This window comes from Sceloporus occidentalis, unplaced genomic scaffold (assembly GCF_023333645.1).
Source record: "Sceloporus occidentalis isolate IW3139 unplaced genomic scaffold, rSceOcc1.0.p SCAF_6, whole genome shotgun sequence".
Lineage (NCBI taxonomy): Eukaryota > Metazoa > Chordata > Lepidosauria > Squamata > Phrynosomatidae > Sceloporus > Sceloporus occidentalis.
This window is the reverse complement of record NW_028316986.1, coordinates 117,866,698-117,887,247: the sequence shown is the minus strand read 5'-3', so window position 1 is coordinate 117,887,247 and position 20,550 is coordinate 117,866,698. Positions and strand designations below refer to the sequence as shown.

General features: G+C 40.7%; 1 protein-coding gene across 6 annotated transcripts in view; it reads left to right on the top strand.

The window, feature by feature from the left end:
• The window catches only part of LOC149311298 (ankyrin repeat domain-containing protein 6-like), a 105,239-nt gene that overhangs the window by 52,435 nt on the left and 32,254 nt on the right, over positions 1-20,550 (top strand). For 2 of the 6 annotated variants that reach the window (XM_089530736.1, XM_089530732.1), the window contains exons 1-2: positions 4,538-4,843; positions 4,968-5,239. In XM_089530736.1, coding sequence (XP_089386862.1) covers positions 5,120-5,239 — 120 coding nt within the window. In that variant the 5' untranslated portion in view covers positions 4,538-4,843; positions 4,968-5,119. Of the gene's footprint in view, positions 1-4,537; positions 4,844-4,967; positions 5,240-20,550 lie in introns of those variants that run through there. The other 4 variants (XM_089530739.1, XM_089530738.1, XM_089530735.1 and 1 more) reach the window with 3 other exon arrangements.

Here is a 20,550-nt window from a genome sequence, read left to right as displayed (position 1 = left end):
AGGAAAAAACAACAGCAGACCTTGGTTCCTGCTTTAGTGCAGTGCTAAACACCTGTTTCTATTTTTGTAGCCAAAATTAGCATTTTCAAAGTGTTCATCAGAGAACTGAGCATGACTAAGAGAGGCTTCATGATGCTTCATTGTTAAAGCAGTCACCTCAAGATGGAGATGGGAATATCCCAACATGAGATAAAGGATCCCAACATGAGATAAAAGCAAGGATCAAAATCTAATAAAGATGGTTTATACACGCCTTGGTCCTTCTACTTTCTTGTATTTCCTTTGAAGAGCAGGCTCTGCTTCTTAGCATGCTATAGGCTAGAAACTGTGGCGCGTTACAGACCGCCGAAAAGCGGCAGCCTGCACCCGCCCCTTTCCCTGCCGGATTGAGGCCTCAGTGGCCAGAGCGGCAGCCGCTGAGGCCCCGATCCTCTGCTTTCCAGGCCGCGGGGAAGCGGCAAAAGGCCGCTTCCCCACGGCCTGGAAAGGGGTGTCCTTGGGGCTTCAAGCCCCAAGGACACCTCACGGCGGCGGGGAGGAGGAGAAAGGGGCTGCTTGGCCCCTTTCTCCTCTGCGTCGCTGGGCGCAGCCATCTAAAGGCTGCAACCAGTGACGCAAACCTGGAAGGAGCTCCGAAACGGATCTCCGTCCAGGGCTGTGGAAAGGGCGCACTAGGCGCTCTCACGCGGCCCCACTACGTCACAACCGCGCCGCCCATTTAGAGGTGGCGCGGTCGTGACGTAGTCATGGCGGTGGCCGTGTGGAACAGCTGCTGCCATTTTGTGCACGCTCTGCACGTCCTAGGGTTGGGGGCGTCCGGAAAGGACGCCCCTTTCTAACCCTAGCATGTGGGTTACTGTATGTGCAGTCCGTTTACTTCTCCTTGGCTTTTACATAAATAGTTTTTCTAATGACATTATTCTTTGTTTGCTAGTATCACTACAGTGTGGTTATTTACATATTATTATGGTTTATTTAGTCTGTTATGGAGTCCTGTTTTCATTCTGTTGGGATATTGTTGTAATATAGTGTATGACTAGTTTTTTTTGTGAGGGGGAGGGATATTGCTAGGAGTCATCCAGAGGCACCCAGTTGAAGAATATGCTCCACTCACATCTGCCAAAGTTGTTTATTCCTGCTCAAGCACATCATGCAAACCTGGTATTCTGATCAGTTGCTTTCTTTATAAGCCAGCATTCATAAGCCATGACCTACCATTGATGTATGAATCTGGATGGAAAAAGAAGAGCTAGCCAGGATAACATGGTAAATGCATTATTTCTGATTTGTTTAGTGGCTTGCATTAAGAAGAAGTGTCAAATAGGAGTGAATGGGCTAAGGGCACGAGCATACCTCTCATTCACAAAATGTCAGGATTTGCCTGAATCTTGACTTGGTGTTCCACACCAACAAGTATATTGTGCATTTTGGTTGGCCAATAAAGGTATCACTGGTGGATTTTTGTTTGGATTTGTTAAATGGCCAACTCAGCTACGCCTGCATGTTCCACAGGAACACAGCCAAAGGATGAGACTGTATAATCCTATCTTTTCTTTCTTTGCTGTGGCTGTTCAGGAAAAGTGCTTCTGTTTTTGCAGCTGATTAGGTTGTACGTGTGTAGAACTGATGATTCTTGAGCAGAAGATAGGGAAGCCTGGCTCAAAAATCCTGTTTTTATATCAAAGAGATTAAATAAAAACGGAGGGGGGACTTCCTTTCTCTTACTTGTTGCAGGAATGCTGGGTTGGTGCCCATATAAATATTAGAGAGGCCTCAGCTAATATTTAGATGAAACACATTGCTTGAGTTGATGTGATCCACAACAAACGAGAATATTAAGAATGATAAAGATTCTAGTCAACAGAAGAGGCCAGAAAATAATAAATGTAAATAATTGCAGAGTGGAATGATAAACTGAAGAGAATGAGGAGAGCTCAGGTGATGTAGTGATTTGAATGCTGGACCAGGATTCACATCTCTGCTCACCCAGGAAAACACATCAGGTGAGCTTAGACAAGTACCATATATACTCGACTATAAGTCGACCTCATGTATAAGTCAAGGGCAGGTTTGGGGGGCAAAATTATGGATTTTGATATGACCCTTGGATAAGTCGAGGGTTAAATTTAGGGGCATGCAGCAAAGGATCTAAATGATGATACAAAGGAAAACAATGCTAAAGAACCTACAAAATTCTGGCAGGCACGACTATCTTGGTTTAAACTAAAGTCTGGATGGAAGAGAGAGTAAAGGGAGGTCAGTGCTTCCAGGACATATTGCACTCTTTCTTTTCACCAGGGGAAGGTTCCCTTTTTAATAAGAGTTAAAGTATTGTATTTACACTGACCTGTGAATAAGTCGACCTAGGTTTTTGGAGTCAATTTTTTGACTAAAATTTCTAGACTTATACATAAATATATACTATAAAATCCTCTCATCCTTAGGTGGAAATAGTGGCACACCACCTGTGAATAAATCTTGCCAAGAAAACTTAGGGTGAGGTCACCATAAATTGGAGCTACAGCAGCAGCAAAAAGTTCAAGTTAACAGATGAGGCTAGAAGACAATATCTGTAAATCACTGGATAGTGACAAGGATGATAAACTGAAAAGACTAATGATGCCTAAGAGGAAAAACAATACTGATGCAGTAATCAAGGGTGGGAAAGGAGGGGGAAAAGAGAACATTACATATAACAGTTTGAAGCATTCATCTGGTTGGATTAGAGGACTGAAAGGCTGTGTTAAATGTGTAGTTTTAAGTGTCCAGTCGCCATACAACTTGGTCTGTCTGTGGACAGTTCTGGATTTTTTTGAATGTATGGTTAAAGTTTACATATACAGGTGCCCAACCAGGCGTGGTTTCATAAAGACATTTTAAGTCTTAAAATCACACAACTCTGCTTTTCAAGTTACACAAATTCTAGTTTCAGAATACCTTTTTTAAAGGTAGATTGGCTGGGTTCTTCCTTTTTGTGACAGACTATGGTTTCCAGAGTCATACAAATGTTTTGTTTTCAGATAAGGGCTTTATGAAGCCCAGGGTGGTGTCTGGCATCAGAGCCCATACATGGCACAAATTCAGATAGATTTAAAGATAAGATAACTAGGTATTAAATATATAGTCCAGTGAGCACCGATTTGGAAAACAAACCAAGCAATCTGTAGCTACAATTATTGTTTTCTCATTACTAGTCAGTTTATATTTGTCAATACTAATGATAATGTTTTTCAGTTGAATGAGTCTGCGAAAGCAAAGTACTTTTCCACCTTTAGTGATTATAAGTTATCATCAAAATAGTATGCAAACAGAATACATGGATTAAAGAATTCCTCTTGTGCTTTCCCAAATACTGAGAAAAACTGTAATTGAAGATTTTTTAAAGGAGTCAGTTATAAAGCTATAATGACTACAGTCAATCCACAATACAAAATATCACTTTCATGCAAAGGAGACACGTAAAACTTGTGTCTTTTATGGGCAGATGGAATTATTGTAAAATATATGGTAAACAAATAAGGTGGGTTTTTTTTACTACATAGGTGTCATTTATTTGTACTGTACTTTGGTTCAGATTCAAATCTAAAGATGCAGATAAATCTCTGCACAGCGTACATGTAATTAAAATTCAAGGACTGTGTCCTGGTACAGATGGGCTGAAAAGGACACCCTCATCACATGCGAGGGGCGGTGCTTCTAGACACCCCTCGCATGTAATGAGGGCGTCCTTGCTGCGTGGCACCGAATAGCATATGAATGAGTTTTGGAATGTAGTGTGGGAACCAGAGAGGGGATGTGATGAACTGGTCAAGGACACCCTCATGAGGACCAAGGCAGGTGGGAATTAGGTAGTGTTAGAATGTATGTAGTGTGCCAGGAAACCATTGTCTCTGTTCAACCTGTTGCTGATAGACTGGAATCTGTGGATATATTCCAATTATGTTTTTTCTCTTTTCAGCCATCCTTTGTAGAACAGCGGCCCTTGCACAAAAGACCTATAGAGGAAGACTGGAAAGAGAAATAGTAGAATGATGAAATGATACAGTCCATTTTGCTACCTCATCCTATATTGACAATCTGAGCCCGAGTCTTGCCCCCAAACAACCAAGGTTTTTGTTTCATCAACTGGATGAGGCTGGATTATGTCCTTCTCCTTCCCCCTGGTTTAAGGATAGCAGTAGCAGCTTCATTTATATACCACTTCGTAATGAACTAAGCAGTCTCTAAGCAGTTTACAGCTGTAAGGATAACTTCTGTTGACATATATGAGCAGGTGGACTAATTAATTGATTTGATTTTTTTTTTTTCCAAATTAGAGATTCTTCAGTGATTTTACTGTTTGCTTTTTCATTGCAGAGAGGGAAGGGGAACCAAAGTCTTAACAGTTAAGGCATCTGATAGTTGAGTGCACAGACCAAGTCAGCTTTATGATACGCTTGAACACTTGTGAGGCTACAGGTGGAAGGAATTAAGACATGGATAATTGATGGATGCCTGCTCATGCTGGAGGCTGTACTCTGGGAGAGGGAGGGCCAACAATAAGGGAGGAGGTGCAGTGCTTCTGTCATTACTGGAAAGGCTGTGAAGAAAGAGCAAGCTTATAAGTGAACATCCTGGAGCCACTGAAGGAAAGAGGATGGTCTTCGAACGGCATGCTGTTTCCCCTCAGTGTTTCACACATTGGCTGCTCTATGGAGTTAGAAATGTAGTACCATTTGCCTGTTGTGTTATGGTTGTTATCCTTCTTAAAACAGGTGGATAGCATATAAGAGAAAGTATATCTTATTCAGATCCTTTCTGTTATGCATAGAAATTCGGTGATTCTAATCTTTGTAATTTTCAGGTATCTTCTGCCCCTCCTTCCTGAAGATGTTTTTGAGCTCTTTTGTTTTGGTCTCTAAGATGCGACTGATACTGTGTTTTGTTTCTTTCCTTCCCTCCCCTTTCCATCCCGCTCCAATCCATAGATGGAGAAGATGGCATAGCAACGGATCCAACCTTCTGCCACCAAACTGGAGTCCCCCTGTGCGCTGCAGTTGGACCGATGTGAAGCTCTTTGTTTTGGACTGAAGACGCTTGTCCACTGCTTGTCCCGAGGAAAGCCATTCTCTCCTAATTCATGAGCCAGCAGGATGTGGTCGCCGTGCTTTCTGAACGCCTTCTCATAGCTGCATACAAAGGGCAAGTGGATAATGTTGTGCAGCTGATCAACAAGGGTGCCAAGGTAGCCGTCACCAAGGTAACTGGAGGAAAAACTCCTTACAAATTCCCTGAGAACTAACCTCACTCCCAAACCGTTCGCTCTGATAAATCTCCTTCTGGCTCTGAAAATGTAATTTGTTCCTGGAAGTGGTGTCAAGGAAAGTGGTGGCGGTGGGGATGGTTGTTTTTCCCCCCCCTTCATCAGGGAGTTACGCTTAGATAGGAAATAATTTTCTTCCATTTCTGCTCCTTTTTTCTTCCCCAAAGGGGAAGAAGCAAATATCTTTCACCAGTAAATGTGCAGACTTGAAGAGTGAGGCTTTAGGCGTTTTCTTTTAACAGTACACATTACATTTTACAAAATGTGGCAAAAATAATTGCTGTGTGCAGGGTAGGGTTAGAAAAATAAAAATGGAGTTCTCTGTGACTTCCTGAAAACCCCCAAATACCCAAGAGTGGTTTGAAAGGCCATGGGAAATGTTACTTCAGTTGGAGATAATATATATTTTGGGAACAGGGCTATGGATATAAAACAGATTCTCTAAAGTAGGACTGTGGAATACATGGCCCTTTTGGTGATGTTGGACTACCTGGCCTTTCTCATTGTTAGTGTTGTCCAGCATGATGGGAGTTGTAGTACAATAATATTTAGAAGGCCATATGTTCCTCATTCCTTCTCTAATGGCTGGTAAAATCATAGGGATGTCTAATGTGAAATGTTTGCTTCTAAGGGTTCTTCCAAATTAAGATTTTAAAGTGTGAGTGTTGGGCGAGAGAGAATTAGACATATGAAGATCTGGTTTGGTAAAGTTCCCCCAAAGCATTAGAAGAAATGAAATTGTTTTGTCACTTCTTTCGTGTTTGAAAACTGAACAAACCAAAAAAACTCCTCCATCCCAAGGGAAGAAATTATATTTTATATTGCCCTGGAGCCAAGGAGCAGGGAATTGTGTGCTTTTCTCATGTGCTGCTTCTCCTCTTTTCTGCCAAGAGCTAGCAATTTAAACACAACATTACACACACAGCTGCTGGTGCATGAGTGGAATGAAAATAGATGGCAGTCACCCGTCTTTAATAGGAGTCTTTTCTGTCACATTCTAGACACCATTGGGGGTCAAGAAATGCTAAGAATGCTGGGAGGGAGAAGCCAAGTTGCACACTGATGATACCACGTGCCCAGAGCAAAACAACCCTCAGTTGCTTACGTTCTGGGTCCTAAAGCAGTGTCTCTCTCATATAATCTGTTCTTCTTTTAAATGCATGTTTGTTTGTTTGCTTAAAAATCTCTGGTGGTGCTTTTTCAGTTGTTCATTTAACTTTTAATTCTGTAAACAAGTGGTTCCTGCTGTCTTAGGTTGAGCCTAGTGCATTGCAGAGGGGGGGAAACATTCTTCCTTCTTTCCCTTCTCATTTTCCTTTTCCTCCCTTGATTCCTTTTCATCAATTTATACCTCACTTCATTTAACATTTTCTTGGACCAGTAGGCACTTCACATTTTCAGGTGTATGCTTAAAATCTAGCAGGTTTGTATCTAAATCGCATAAAATGTGAATGCAAGATATATGTTGGCATCCACATGCACCAGTCATTCAGGAGTGTGGTATCTGTAGCATCCTGGAGAGGGTACATGACAGAGCCTGGAAAACTGTATTTGCTTGAGTTTAGTCTTTTTAGAATCTCCATGATACCATGGTGGTGTTGATAGGGGGAATTATGGGGAATGTAGTCCCTTTCCAAGGTGTGGCTTGTAGTAACAACAACAACAACAAAATTTATTTCTATTTCCCGCCTCTCCCTGCAGATAGAGGTGGGGCTACAGGAGCCAGCAAATTTCAACAATAAAAACATATCAAATACATAGCATAAAAAATATACATTACTATCAATTCAATACAGTTGGTCGACTCTCCATAAAAAACATACAATACTAACGGGTGAGGATTTTACAGCAGGTTTGGTGGGTAGGCTCGCCAAAAGAGATCTGTCTTCAGTGCCTTCTTGAAAGCATCCAAGGTGGTAATAAGACGGATCTCTTCCAGCAGATCATTCCACAACTTGGGGGCCATGGCAGAAAATGCTCTGTGGGAAGTGGTCACTAGCCTGGTATTTACGTAGTCTAGTGATTTCTTCCCAGATATTCTGAGAGTGTAGGGTGGATTGTGTAGGGATAGGCGTTCCCGCAAGTAACTCGGGCCCAAGCCATTTAGGGCTTTAAAGGTAATAACCAACATTTTGTATTGCGCCCAGAAGCTAATTGGCAGCCAGTGCAGAGATTTTACTATTGGTGTTATATGGTCAAACCTCGATGCTCTGGTGACCAATCTAGCTGCTGCATTTTCAACTAACTGAAACTTCCAAACTTGGTACAAAGGTAGCCCCATGTAGAGCGCATTACAGAAATCTAAACGAGAGATTACCAGTGCAAGTACCACTGCTTCAAGGTCCTTTGGTCCAGGTAAGGGTGCAGTTGGTGTATCAACCGAAGTTGATACCAAGCACTTCTAGCCGTCGCATCTACTTGAGATGACAATTGCAGAGACGGATCTAGGAGTACTCCCAAACTATGCACTTCGTCCTTTAAGGGAAGTGTGATCCTATCCAGGACAGGTTGACAAAGTTCCCTGCCTGGGCCTAGTAAACCTCAGTTTGTTTCTATGTGGTATATGAAAGAGTCCTTACATTTTCAGTGGGTGTAGAGAAATGTAGTGGGGCAGAACAGAAATTAAATTCCAGATGGGATTTTACCAGAACTGTCCAAAGCAATGGCACTGCCGATCTAGTGATGTTGTTGTTGTGTGCCTTCAAGTTGTTTCCAACTTATGGCAACCCTAAGGCGACCCTATCATGGGATTTTCTAGGCAAGATTTATTCAGAGGAGGTTTGCCATTGCTTTCCCCTGAAGCTGAGAGCATATGACTTGCCAAGGTCCCCCAGTGGGTTTCCATTGCCAAGCTGGGAATCAAACCTTGGTCTCCACAGTCGTAGTACAACATTCAAACCACTACATCACACTGGTTCGGCTTCAGTTGAAATGAGTTTGGCTTTTTCTGAACTCTATGGCATGTGTGCCACAAGTGGTACAGGAAGGTGTTTGTGACCCTCCTGTTTACAAACTGGAGATCCCATACACTTTATTGTGGTACACTATGTTGCTGATTCTTACCCAGCTTAATGGGCTAGTGGGGAAAACCCATAACAGGTCACTGGGAAATGTCTATATATTTTATAGAACTGACCTTGCATAGCGATGCCCCACACACTGGACCCAATTTGTAATGCACTTGCCAAAAAGACTGGCAGTCAGTCCTTTATGGAGTGTGGTGCTTCTGAAACTGGTTGTTGATGCTCTCCTGATCCTGGCACAGTTGATGCTCGCTGCTGTTTGGCATTTCAGCATACTGGTGTCCTGCATAGTGATTTTTTGAGAAAACACCCTTAGTGTCTCTGTTGCCTATACTGTTTTTGCTGTTATTTGACTTCCCTTTGGATCTTCAGCCATCACAGGATTTCAACAGCCTTAAAGCAAGATTTTTCCATAGAAACAACATATATTTTGTTTGCACTTGCATTTCAGTTTTGCATCTGTAATCTGTTTGGAAAGGGAGTGTCTGCAGCTAAAGAGATGATAGTAATAAATTGCGTAACAGCCAACAGTGGAGGTAGGAGTTAATGAGATTAGATCTTAGTGACAGTTGTTTTATAAAAAGTTTGCTTTTGTTAAAATTGAAACTTGGTTGTTCTTTGTGTTAGGAAAGGGTGAAGGGAAGTCACTTTGTAATAATACTTTTGTTTATTTATTCGTACCCAGGTGGCCTTCAGCTGATATTGTGAAACCTGAAGTGTAGGCAGTAATCCACATGATTAATATAAAATAACAATAACAACCTGAAATCAAAGCTGATTTAGTAGGGCTTCATTGTTCAGGCCTGTGTATTTGCTTTTGTTCTAGCTGAATAATCACCAAGATGTAAGCAGAGTTACCCTTTCAAAGCACTTTCTGTTTTATAAAGCCCCAGAGTTGCTCTGAGGAAACATGTGGATGTTTTCTTTTATATATTTTCTGACTTTGAAGGACATTGTCGTTTAAGAGATATTCATGTCTTTTTGTGCTTAAAAAAGACAAATACTTGCCTATAGTAATAGGCTTGTGAGCAGCCAATTTGTGTTAAAGAAACTTGATCACAAGAATGATGAGATTCTCTCTGACTTTTCAGTGGGGATGGCCTCCTGGATTGTACAGTTTTCCCATTCATTCTGGGAGATAGGGTCAAATCAAAACTCAGATCCATCTAGGAGTGGGCATATAATAACTATATTAAAATTACTACACTGGCTGCCAGTTAGTTTCCAGGCAAAGTATAAAGTGTTGATTATTACCTTTAAAGCCCTACATGGTTTGGGTCCAGATTATCTACAGGATGCATATAATCTACTTTACTTCAGCAGGCCTGGACTAGACTGGCAACTGTCACTCAGGCTGTATCCACACTGCAGAAATAATCCAGGTTGACATGCTATGGCTCAGTGCTATGGAATTCTGGGAATTGAGACATATATCTTTCTCTCTGAGAATTCCATAGCGTTCAGCCATGGCAGTTAGAGTGGTGTCAAACTGGATTATTTCTGCAATATGGGTGCAGCCTCAGAGGGATTTTCAGCAGCTGTCCCTAGACAGTGGAATGACCTGCTTGAAGAGAATTGACAGCTAAATATGCTGTCGGAATTTAAAAGGGTATTAAAGATCTATCTCTTCTGGCAGGCCTACCCAATAGATTTTAAAGTACAGTATTAATTTTATTAGGGTATTTTAAGTTATAGTGGACCTTTAGACTTCTTGGCAACCTTGCTTCTTTCTCTTTTCCCAATATATAAGTAGTTTGAGGGAGGCAGAGAGATCTACATAACAAGATTCTTGCTACATCAGAACAAAGGCCTATGTAATCCAGAATTCTGTTTAGACAGTGGCAAACATAAGCTTCTGGATAGCCCATGAACAAAATCATACCCTCCCAACATTTCACAGAAGAAGAATGGGACATGTGCAGCAAAGTTTATTTGTTATTAATGAGGAAGAACACATGAGCTAGGAGAGGCTGCTCCAGTTTGCTTCTGCCTGAGTACAGGGAAGGGCAGGATTCTGCCTCCACCTCTTCTCTCTTTCCATTCTGAATTAATTAATTGCAAACTACTTTTGCACTTTGAACTCAGTTTGAAGTGGTTCAAGTAAGCTGAAGTCAGAGGAGGAGAGAGAAACTGATATGTTTTAAAGTTTTATGAAAAAGTGGGATGACAGAGAACTACTTAGGACTCTGTCTCTGTTCTGTGCTTTCAAGTCATTTACAACTTACAATGACCCTAAGCCAAAGCAATCATGGGGTTTTCTTGCCATGATTTCTTCAGAGGAGGCTTGCCATTGTCTTCCCTGAGGCTGAGAGTATATGACTTGACCAAGGTCACCCAGTGAGTTTCCTGGCTGAACCGGGAATCAAACCATGGTCTCCCCATAGTTGGGTCCAAAGCTCAAAGCATTATGCCACATTGTCTCTCTTCCAAATTGGGATAGTTGAAGAAGTGCAAGATGCACATGGTTCCTGATATTTTCTAACAACTGGAGGTGCTAGAGACAACTTAAAAACATCATAACTAGTGTTGTAACATTTTCAAGAATAAACATTTGGAGATATATCATCCAAACCAAGAATTTGTGATAATTTTTCTTTAATATTTGTTAAATATATTTTAAACAATCCATTTGTTTTTATATTAAAAATATATTTAAACCATATTATTTATTAATATGTTTCTTCAATACAACTTTTTTTAAAAATCATTCATGCTTAAATGTTAAAATGAAAATGAAAATTTCTTGTTTGATCAATTTTCATCATCACCTCCTGTTCATCTTGTTTGGAGAGGGAATTGTCAAGATGTAGCCGCTCAGAATGATAGCTTAAATTTGTGATACATTCAAGAACTTTGCTTATTTTTGGCTGATCAAATTCAAGCAGTGTAATCCATTTAACAAGAGGATTGATCACTTTGTGTAATTTTTGGAACTGTATCCAAGATATATCAGCAGTTTCTGCATCAGTTTCTCAACTCGTCCCTGCCCTGACTCAGTGAAGACTCACAGGCAGGCAACAGCTGACTCTATAGAGAGCTATCTTTGGTGGAGGCAGCTAATTTTTATTTGTTTGTTTCATATTCTGCTTTTTCCCCAAGAGGAGACCCAAGATGTGCATCACTGAAGATTTGAAGTGTTCAGGAACCATCACAGCTAGCACAGCACTTTTAACTGTGCACATGCATTCGTAAAGATCAACCTCAGCATGGATGTTGAAGTCCCACCGCACAGTCAGCCCGGGAGGCCTTCAGCATAATTGACAAGACCAGATGAACCAGCTTAGGAAAGAAGTTTGTTAAGCAGCAAAGTGGGTGATACATCAACAGGATCCCTATTCTGTGTCAGCCACCCACCTTCAGAGAGGTGGGAGAGAAGGAGCATGGAGGGAAAGATGGAAGAAAGCAACAGTGGCAGGGAGGGGAATGACTGCAGCCATGGCAGAGATGAGGATGGATGGAGGCAGAAGCAGCAGGAGTGGTAAGATGGTGAAGAGTAGTTGCAATAGGATGGGGGATGCAGGATATGATCAGTGGAGCAGAAGAATGTATATTACAGTTCTGTGACATTTTTGGAATATTCTATAAAGAACCCAAGTATGGTTTCAATATGCAGGGAATAATTTTGGGGAGACTGTTCTGAAAATATTCTTGGACAATACTCTCTTGGGAGTATTCTGATCTCTTATCCCTGATGATAACTAGAAGCCACTGATATTCCCATCCTCCTGTTTCCACTTGGGAAGCACCGCTGGCTTACTATTTCTGCTATGTCTGCTACTCCAAATCATTTCCCTCAGGGAGGATTCTACCTCTTCAGGGATTGCTAAATAATGAACTTCAATGGACTCTTCCACTGTGTAGCAAGTGCAGAATCTTGAGTTCATAGAGTGCATCTGACTCCAAAAATGCTTGAGACAGCTGAACGCAAAGTGGGTGGAGCTGAGAGCAATTCAGCTGGAGCTGTTATCCACCCAGGTGTGAGGGGCAGGTCACCAGGTTCTTAGAAGAATGCCAAGAGCACATGAAGACTCAGAAGGCACGAGATCTTGTCACTTCTTTGTATGGTGGTGATGTTCGTTCTTGTAGCCGCAACCTATAATTTATAGTGTGGAAGAACCCTTGGTTTGTAGTCAGAGCTTAAACCACACTTTCCTGGTCTGAAATCACACCTCATTTAGATATAATGTTCTGTGAATGGGACTTACTGCCCCTGTCCCTACTCTGCCCTCTTTTCTTCTTAGGTATGGCCAGGTCTAGGAGACTGGAAGCATTCATTTCTATGTTTTTTACTACTTAAGATGGCAAGGGCCTGAGCAGCAGTGACAGTTAAGATGAAGCTTGCTTTGTGACGATAGGGAAGCATAACTTAATGTATGACTGTAGAGTGGTCAGTTACACGATATTACACAGAGTGACATTTCTCTCACAGAAAAGCATCCAGGATTCCACTTCAGAGGTGAAAAATATAACTGAAGATGGTTGAAGACATCTTCTACTTTGTTCCTAAATTTGGAGCACAGGCTAAGGGAGTTTAGGGGCTTCAGAGTGGAAGGAAGGGGAAACTGCTGTCCCCAGTCCGATATTTTTAATTTTAACATTATTTTTATTCAGAATGTGGAGAATGTAAATTAGTATACTTAGTAATGTATATATGGAAAAGAGAGCCAGTGTGGTGTAGTGGTTTGAGGATTGGCGTACGACTCTAAAGATCAGGGTTCAGTTCTCTGCTTGGCCATGAAAACCCACTGGGTGACTTTGGTTGAGAGATACACTCTCAGACCCAGAAAACCCAATGATGGAGTCATCTTAGGGTTGCCATAGGTCAGAAATGATTTGAAAACACACAACAATAATATATGGAAAAGGTAGACTGATAGGAACAAAAGAACATTTTTGGAACTATTTACTGAAGCAGAAAAGTAAAGTAAATCATGTGGCTAATGATGGAGTTGTCTCAGCTTGCCAGCACTGAAGAAAATTGTCTGTCTTTCTCTTCCTTGACTGGAGGCCAATAAATATAGCCAGGTTGAAATTTGGTACGAATGTTCAGATAAAAAGATAATTCAAGTATGCATACCCTGGTAAATATTTCATTTTAAAAAATGCCTACAAGTTCAAACATATACCTAAACTTGTGTTCAACTCCATTGCTGCTGGAACTGTTCCTGACTTAGGATCAGTCTACATGTTACATTTGTCATGTGAAGTCTCCACAAGGTGACTATTCCATGTCTTATGCCAACATGTAGTACTTGAAAATATGCACTACTTCCTAATGTATACACATGACTGGTAAATATGTACTGTCTCATAAGTCATTTCTATGCCAGTAGTGAGATGGTACCACTAGTTTATGGTTTTCAGTGGGCCTTCACTTGTTAGCAATTCTGTTATGGTATGGTAAGGAGAACTTGGATAGAATCAGTAATCTTACTTCCTGGGAAATTCTGGGTGCTGTATTTTTAAAAGTACATTTACCAAGATGCATGTAACATGTAGTTCACTTCTAAGAACCAGTTCATACAAGATAGACCTTGTGGGCTTCTACTCGTTTGCTATTCATACATGTCTGTACAGCACAGGTGAGAAACTGTGGATCTCCAGATGTTCTATACTTTGCAGAATCCTTTGGCATTGTATATACTGGCCAGGGTTGATAGGAGTTATAATCTAACAACACCTGGAGAAGAACAGTTCCTCAACCCTGCCAACATACTTAAACATGTGCATAATTATCTAGATATATGAATTGACTACCATGAGCTTAAGTTGCTGGCAGTGATTTACACCTCTGGGTGGGTTCTCACGTTATGCAGGGCTCACAAGTAGTTAATATCTGCTTGTGGGATCAGGTTTTGCATACCTGCCATTAGTTTTGCACACCCTCAGTTCAGTTCCTGCCAGATAGCTCCAGATGAAGTGTTTGGAAGAAGCTCAAGAAGCTTTCTGGTAATATTGAGAAACCCTGACAGTTCTTAGTAATCCATTATTAACCAGGCTATTTGTACAAGCAGAAAATGTTTTCCATTACTGTTTAATGATTTGCATCTTTTTCTTTCTTTCTTAAAGAAAGAATTCAAGTGTGTGTTGGGGTGGGGGGGGGCGGAGGTGAGAAGTACATGCTTTGGGAAGGTAGCTAGAAAGAGACAAACAGAAGTGGTGAGTCTTACAATGTTCTGTAGCTGAAAGGACCATCAAAATTATATCGAGAACAATGTGTCTGTAGTCTGTCGCTCTTGTTCATATGATTCTTCTTTCTTTCTTTATTTATTTCTTCAATTTATATTTTGCCTTTCACCCATCAGCATCTAAAAACGCTAAGTACAATTTAAAGTTTCTTAATATGAATGTTAAAACACATTTAAACTAAATTTGATGTTCAAAACACAAGTTAAAAACATTAAAACACCATTAAAACATAATAAAATAAAAAAAAAACTACATCCCCTCTGAAAAGCTCCATCTGCTGCAATATGTAATGATTCTTTGATTGAATTTACAGAGATAATGGTAAGATGACCCTGATTCTTTGTACCTCTAGTCATACATGGCCAATGAGGTACAAACAGATATTTCCACTTGTTTTCACACAGTCTGTGTGCATAAGGGGGATGAGCATGTGTAAAGACAAATGTTCACCTAGCAGAGAAAGAAAGAAGAAATCCCTGTTTGGAAATGAAAAGCCGAGAAGTAAAAATTTCCCCATAGGTTTTGGAACTTTGGTCTCTATGCAGCTACCTAGACTAAGAACTGTGTAAGAACACAAGTATCTTTATTTTAAAATATTTTGTTGGGAAACATCAAATTAGCTCAGTGATTTTTCTTTATCCCTCTTTTGTTTCTGCTTGTTAAGCCCATCCCCTGCTCACCTATCCATCTGTCCAAAATCTTTTGCTTTATCTGAAGGTGTTCCTGTCAGCTAAACAAGACATCTCCTGGATCTCTTGGCATATGCTACCATATAAATCTCTTGCTGGGCCCTGCAGGCAGACAGCATCATGCTGATTATGTGCTTCCTCTTTTCTGTCAACTTCACCTCCTTGATTCAAGAGGGCTGGCATTTTGCCACCCTCACCCCTTTGACCTCACTCTGTGATAATAGAAGCCTCTGATTTCTAAAAGGAAAGTACTGTAGTCTCATGTTTTATGTTCAGTGAACAAAGAGCTGCGTTCAAGGCTTCAAATAGACTGTTTCATGTGGCTTGGGAGAAGCCCTGTTCTCACTGCAATCACGCAGATAAATGAAAACACAAACATACCAGTTTTGTGAGCAGTCTTTACCACAAGTCTTTGCAATAGCGTGATTGAAGCTGCTACCGCCATTGCACTCTCTTCTGCACTTCCCCTAATCCCATCTCCCTCCCCTATACCTTGCCCAGCATAACTTTCGTCTTATTTTTTAACATAGTTTTTCACACAGTTCTGCAGTTGCAGTAATGCAGTTTAAGTTGAATGAATCCCATGTGGGGAGAAAATGAATTCTGTTTGGAGAGAAAGGTGGGATATAAACCCCTTAACTAACTAAGGGACTGTACAGACTGGCACTTTGTGCCAGATGGTACATGCAGTGAGGGCTCCGAGCCCTCACCATGCTGCCCGGGCACCATCTTGACATGCGCTCATACACACAGCATGCACAATGATGATGCATGCTGGGTGTAGCACCCAAACGGTGCTGCACGGACCCCTTTTTGGGCTTCTTTTTGCTCCCTCTGCAGGTTGCGACATGTGGTTGCTGCGGCCTCCATACAGGGCAAAAAGGGGTGGTGTTCAGCCGCCCATCTGTAGAAGCCTTAACTAAGTAAATAAATAAAATTGGGGGGGGGGGGGTTAAAAAAAGATTGCTTGGGAATAGCAAAGGATAGGAAAGATAGGAAGAAAGATGAATGCTGTAAGACTATTAATTGCTGCACAATTAAAATTTAAAAATTTATTTTAAAAAACTGGCACCCTCTCCTTCCTCCTCCCACTTTGCCCCACTCATACCACCCCACTCATACCATCTCTTCAGCAATTTAAAAAGATTCAGGTGAACGGCACAGCCTGTTTCTGCGAAAATGCAAATGTTTGAGGATCAGTGGCATCACTCCCCCTTTGGGTTTTACCTGGTGTGGTCCACACTCCCTGCACACTCTAGTGATGCTACTGAATAGATGCATGGCCCACAGAACAGCCAAGTAACTCCATTCCACTTAATCTTCTAGTTGGCTTTTCAAATGGTTTTCTGTGATTCAAGACCAACATGTGGAGAAACTAATCTGTTATTTAAGAATTAAACATTTTAAGACAGTCAGAAACAGCAGACTTAAACTTGTCTGAATTCATATTTATAATCTAATTTTTATGTCACAGAATCCTTTATCAATCCACAGTGGTGTATATGTATGTGTATGTGCCTGTATATGTGTGAGGAATGGGGGGGGGGGGGTGAAAATGAATGTTGCTTAGAAACACTGAACCAAGCTAGTACTCAAGTTAAAGCCCAAACCTCCTCTGAACAACTTTTGCCAAGAAACCCCCATGTTAGGGTTGCCTTAAGGTAACCACTTAAAGCCATGGCACCACAATAAAAAGGGCCTAAATATCCTAAAGGCACGATATCCTTTTCGATCTTGCAAATCTAAGTAGGATCAGTCCTGGTTACCACTTGGATGGCGACCACCATGAAATACCAGGTGCTATAGGCTATATTTCAGAGTAAGTAAGTGGCAAAACCACCTCTGAGTATTCTTCGCCTAAGAAAACCCTATGAAATCAATGGACTCCCTAGAAGTCACAAGGCAGCATGAAGGCACATATACACACAAGGTGAAGCACTGGTTTCCCCCTAGGGAAAATAGAAGAAAATGTAATCTGTATGTTTGATTCAGCTGTCACTTTAATGAGAGCCTCTGGAAAAGCCACATTTGCATTGGCTCAGACTGGCAGCTATAATCAAAGCTAATTTAATGAGGGGAAAACCAGTACAGGTACATATGAAAACATGGGAAACATTTATAGAATATGCTAAACAGATAAGACCCAGTGTGATAGGGCTTAAGTTAGATAATGAAGTTTTACTCTGGTTTTTTGTTTCTATCATCGTAGGATGGTTAATAAATGGAATGTAGATAATGATTAGTGAGTACATACTTAGACTATATAAGGATGTTCAGTAGCAATTTCAAAAAGAAGATGGTTTCTTTCTTTTTCTTTTTGTATATATGTACTGTCTATGTTTAGTTAATTATTGAATCAAATATTTTAATTATAAGCAAAGCTGTAGTTTTCTGATTTTAGGATTTGGTTTTCAGTAGTAACTTCAAACATCATCTGATATTTGAGGCGGGGGGGATAGAATGAAATTAAGTCATTAATTCTGAAATAAAACTCAGAAGAATAATGCTTTTTATTAGGTTTCAGCTGGTGTACGTATATTTCACTTTTGTAATTGGCAGTCAAAATTGTAATAAGCAGTTAAATTCATAAGAAAATTGGGGTATCTTCCAAAAGAATGCATTTTATTTTACTAGTTAGGATGAAGATTGCTGTAGACTATATTTCAAAGGAAGGAACCGACAAAACTACATCTTGAGTATTCCTTGCCTATGAAAACCCTATGAAATTCATGGAATCACCATAAGGTGAATTGAACACATTTACACACACAAAGATTATTTCACTTTTTTTTTCTTTAGTCATTTGTTTTGACCTCATTATAGCCCTGTTTTTGATATCAAAAAAATTCCTGAAGGCAGCTCTTAAATTACAGAAATAACAGAACCATACTGTTACATTAAATAGTTAAAGCCAGTGGAAAGACATGCTAAAAAAATTACAGTGGGATTAAAATGTTCATTTGTAAGCATTATCATGTGCTCTTAAAGAAGTTTTAGCCAGACATTTAAAAGTAAATGAGATTGTATCCACAAACTCCAGTCCATCAGCCCTGGGTTGAACAGAGACAATTGCTTCTTGACACGCTACACATATGATAAAGTGGTTAACACCCCACCCTCACAAGGATGCTTTTAGTCGGTTGATCACATCTTCTATTTCCCAGTCTGTACACAACACATTCCCAAACTCCCACCACCAACCCTATATGGTCACCCACCTATCCTGGTCTTAGACAACATCTTTCCTCCTGCCTTTTCAACCATTGTTAAAAAATGAACTTGTCATTACATCACATACCCACATGTTTTGCATCTCTATTGCTATTCATATAGTCTGATTAGAAGTTCAATCCATGCATTTGAGGTAGTAGGCCAGGTCTGTGAAAGCTCATGCTCCCACTTCTTTCACACAGTCTCAAAGATGCTAGAGAATTCCCTTGCATACGGAGAGTTCCATAGTAAAGGTACAACCATGTGAACCCCCCCTCCTCCTCCTTCTTCCTTCTTCTACTTCTTCACATCACTAGGCTTGTCCATCCGAAGGAAAGCACTGGTTGAGGGGTAGAGATTGTCATGGGGGCAGGTTGTTCCCAAATACTTTCTGTCCTTTGTTGTCTCAAGGAAACTTTTTCCTACATCAGTGGCAGGAAACTGTGGAAGGCTAGGTGGCTGTATTAGCTCCAAGGAGAGGTTGAAGGGTTTCACCCCCCCCCTCCACTGAATCTGCTCCTATATATCTATCTATATCTATACAGATATATAGATATTTGTTCTTAAATGCCTTCTAGGTGACAGGGAGTAAGTAAAAGCTGCTTTCTGTTATTAAAAAAGTTATCTCTTGGGCTCAAAATGTGGTGAAAATACCTCCTCACTCCATAGAAGGCATTTTAGGGAAAGGGTTTGCATGGGGTTTTTTTTTGTTTGTTTGTTTTGTTTGTTTTTACTTTTGGGAGGAGCAGGGGGCCTCTAGATATGGTGATGTTATCCATATTCCCTAGAGGGATTTTGTGGGATCACAAAAATGGCCCAAGGGGGGGCTGCATACAGCCATAGCCCACACTTTGTCCACAACATACTTTGCCTAAATAAACACAGAATCATAGAGTTGGAAGAGACCACAATGGCCATCCAGTCCTAACCCCTTCCATACAGGAACTCTCAATCAAAGCATCCCTGACAGATGGTGTGATCTATTAATTTCAAACAGTGATTGTATTTGCTTGTCAGGTGATGCCTTCATTAGCCAGGATGTGTGCTAGTTGCATACGCTGAGGTGCAGCCTGTTGGATCTTCTTGGTGTGAATGAGTGAGCAAGCCAGGAAGCCTCCATAGTTTTTATTGTTGTTGTAGTGTTCATACTCAGAACTGTGGTTAATGGTTTCCAAACAAGCCAAAGTTTATGAATCTACTTTAAACCTTGACTTCATCTGTTTGCTTATTTCAAAACTATTATACCATATTTTTCTGGTTTCAATATAATAGGGAGCTAAGTTTGTTTTCTTTGTTTTCTTACTGACACCCAGGGAATGGGACACATTCACACCTTAGCTTATTAAGTCAGGATTTAACTGCCCATGCTGGGCTATTGTTTCTGTCCACCCTTTTCTGGTAAAACTGAAAATTCTGAGCATCATTTTGGTACTGGAGTAATTTAATATAGTTCTGTGTAAAGATAGCTAGATTTTGTGCAGTGAAAATCAAACCCAAGGACTGCTTCATTTGACTTGTTTTCCTCCCTGGAACTCAAAGAAATCTTCAGTTAAAATGTAACCATGGACATTAAAAGACAGACAAACAATAAGTAGTGTGGGCAGGCCACAATTACGATTCCATTTTGCTGCCAGCCTACTCTACTATTATGTAGACGTACAGAATATATTTCCCATTCTGTGTACTCCTACCAATAAAGTAAAAGGAAAAATAACTCAGTACAGACAAATCTCCCCGCTCCCTGCTGTGAATTCTGCCTCCCATCTCCCAACAGTGTAGTTACTGCATAAGTCATGATGTTGCAGATCAGCAATGGTCTCCCTCCTCCACAATACACATACAGAAATTTCCCTAGCAGTTTCTAAAATCTGCCCCACATAGACTGCATCACCAATCTACTGTGGTGTAGATGATGGCGTCATTCTGGTGTCATCAGTCATAATCCAGCACAGCAGTTCTCAGCCTTTGGTTATCCATCTGTTTTGGACTTCAGCTCCCAGAATCCCTGATCATTGTCCATGTTGGTTGTGATGCCATGTCTAGCTCCCATATTAGTTTGAATCTTGTCCAGTGTAGCTGTGGAAACTTAAGAGGAAAGAGTTGGTTTGATGGATACCTTTGCTTATCCCCAGGGACG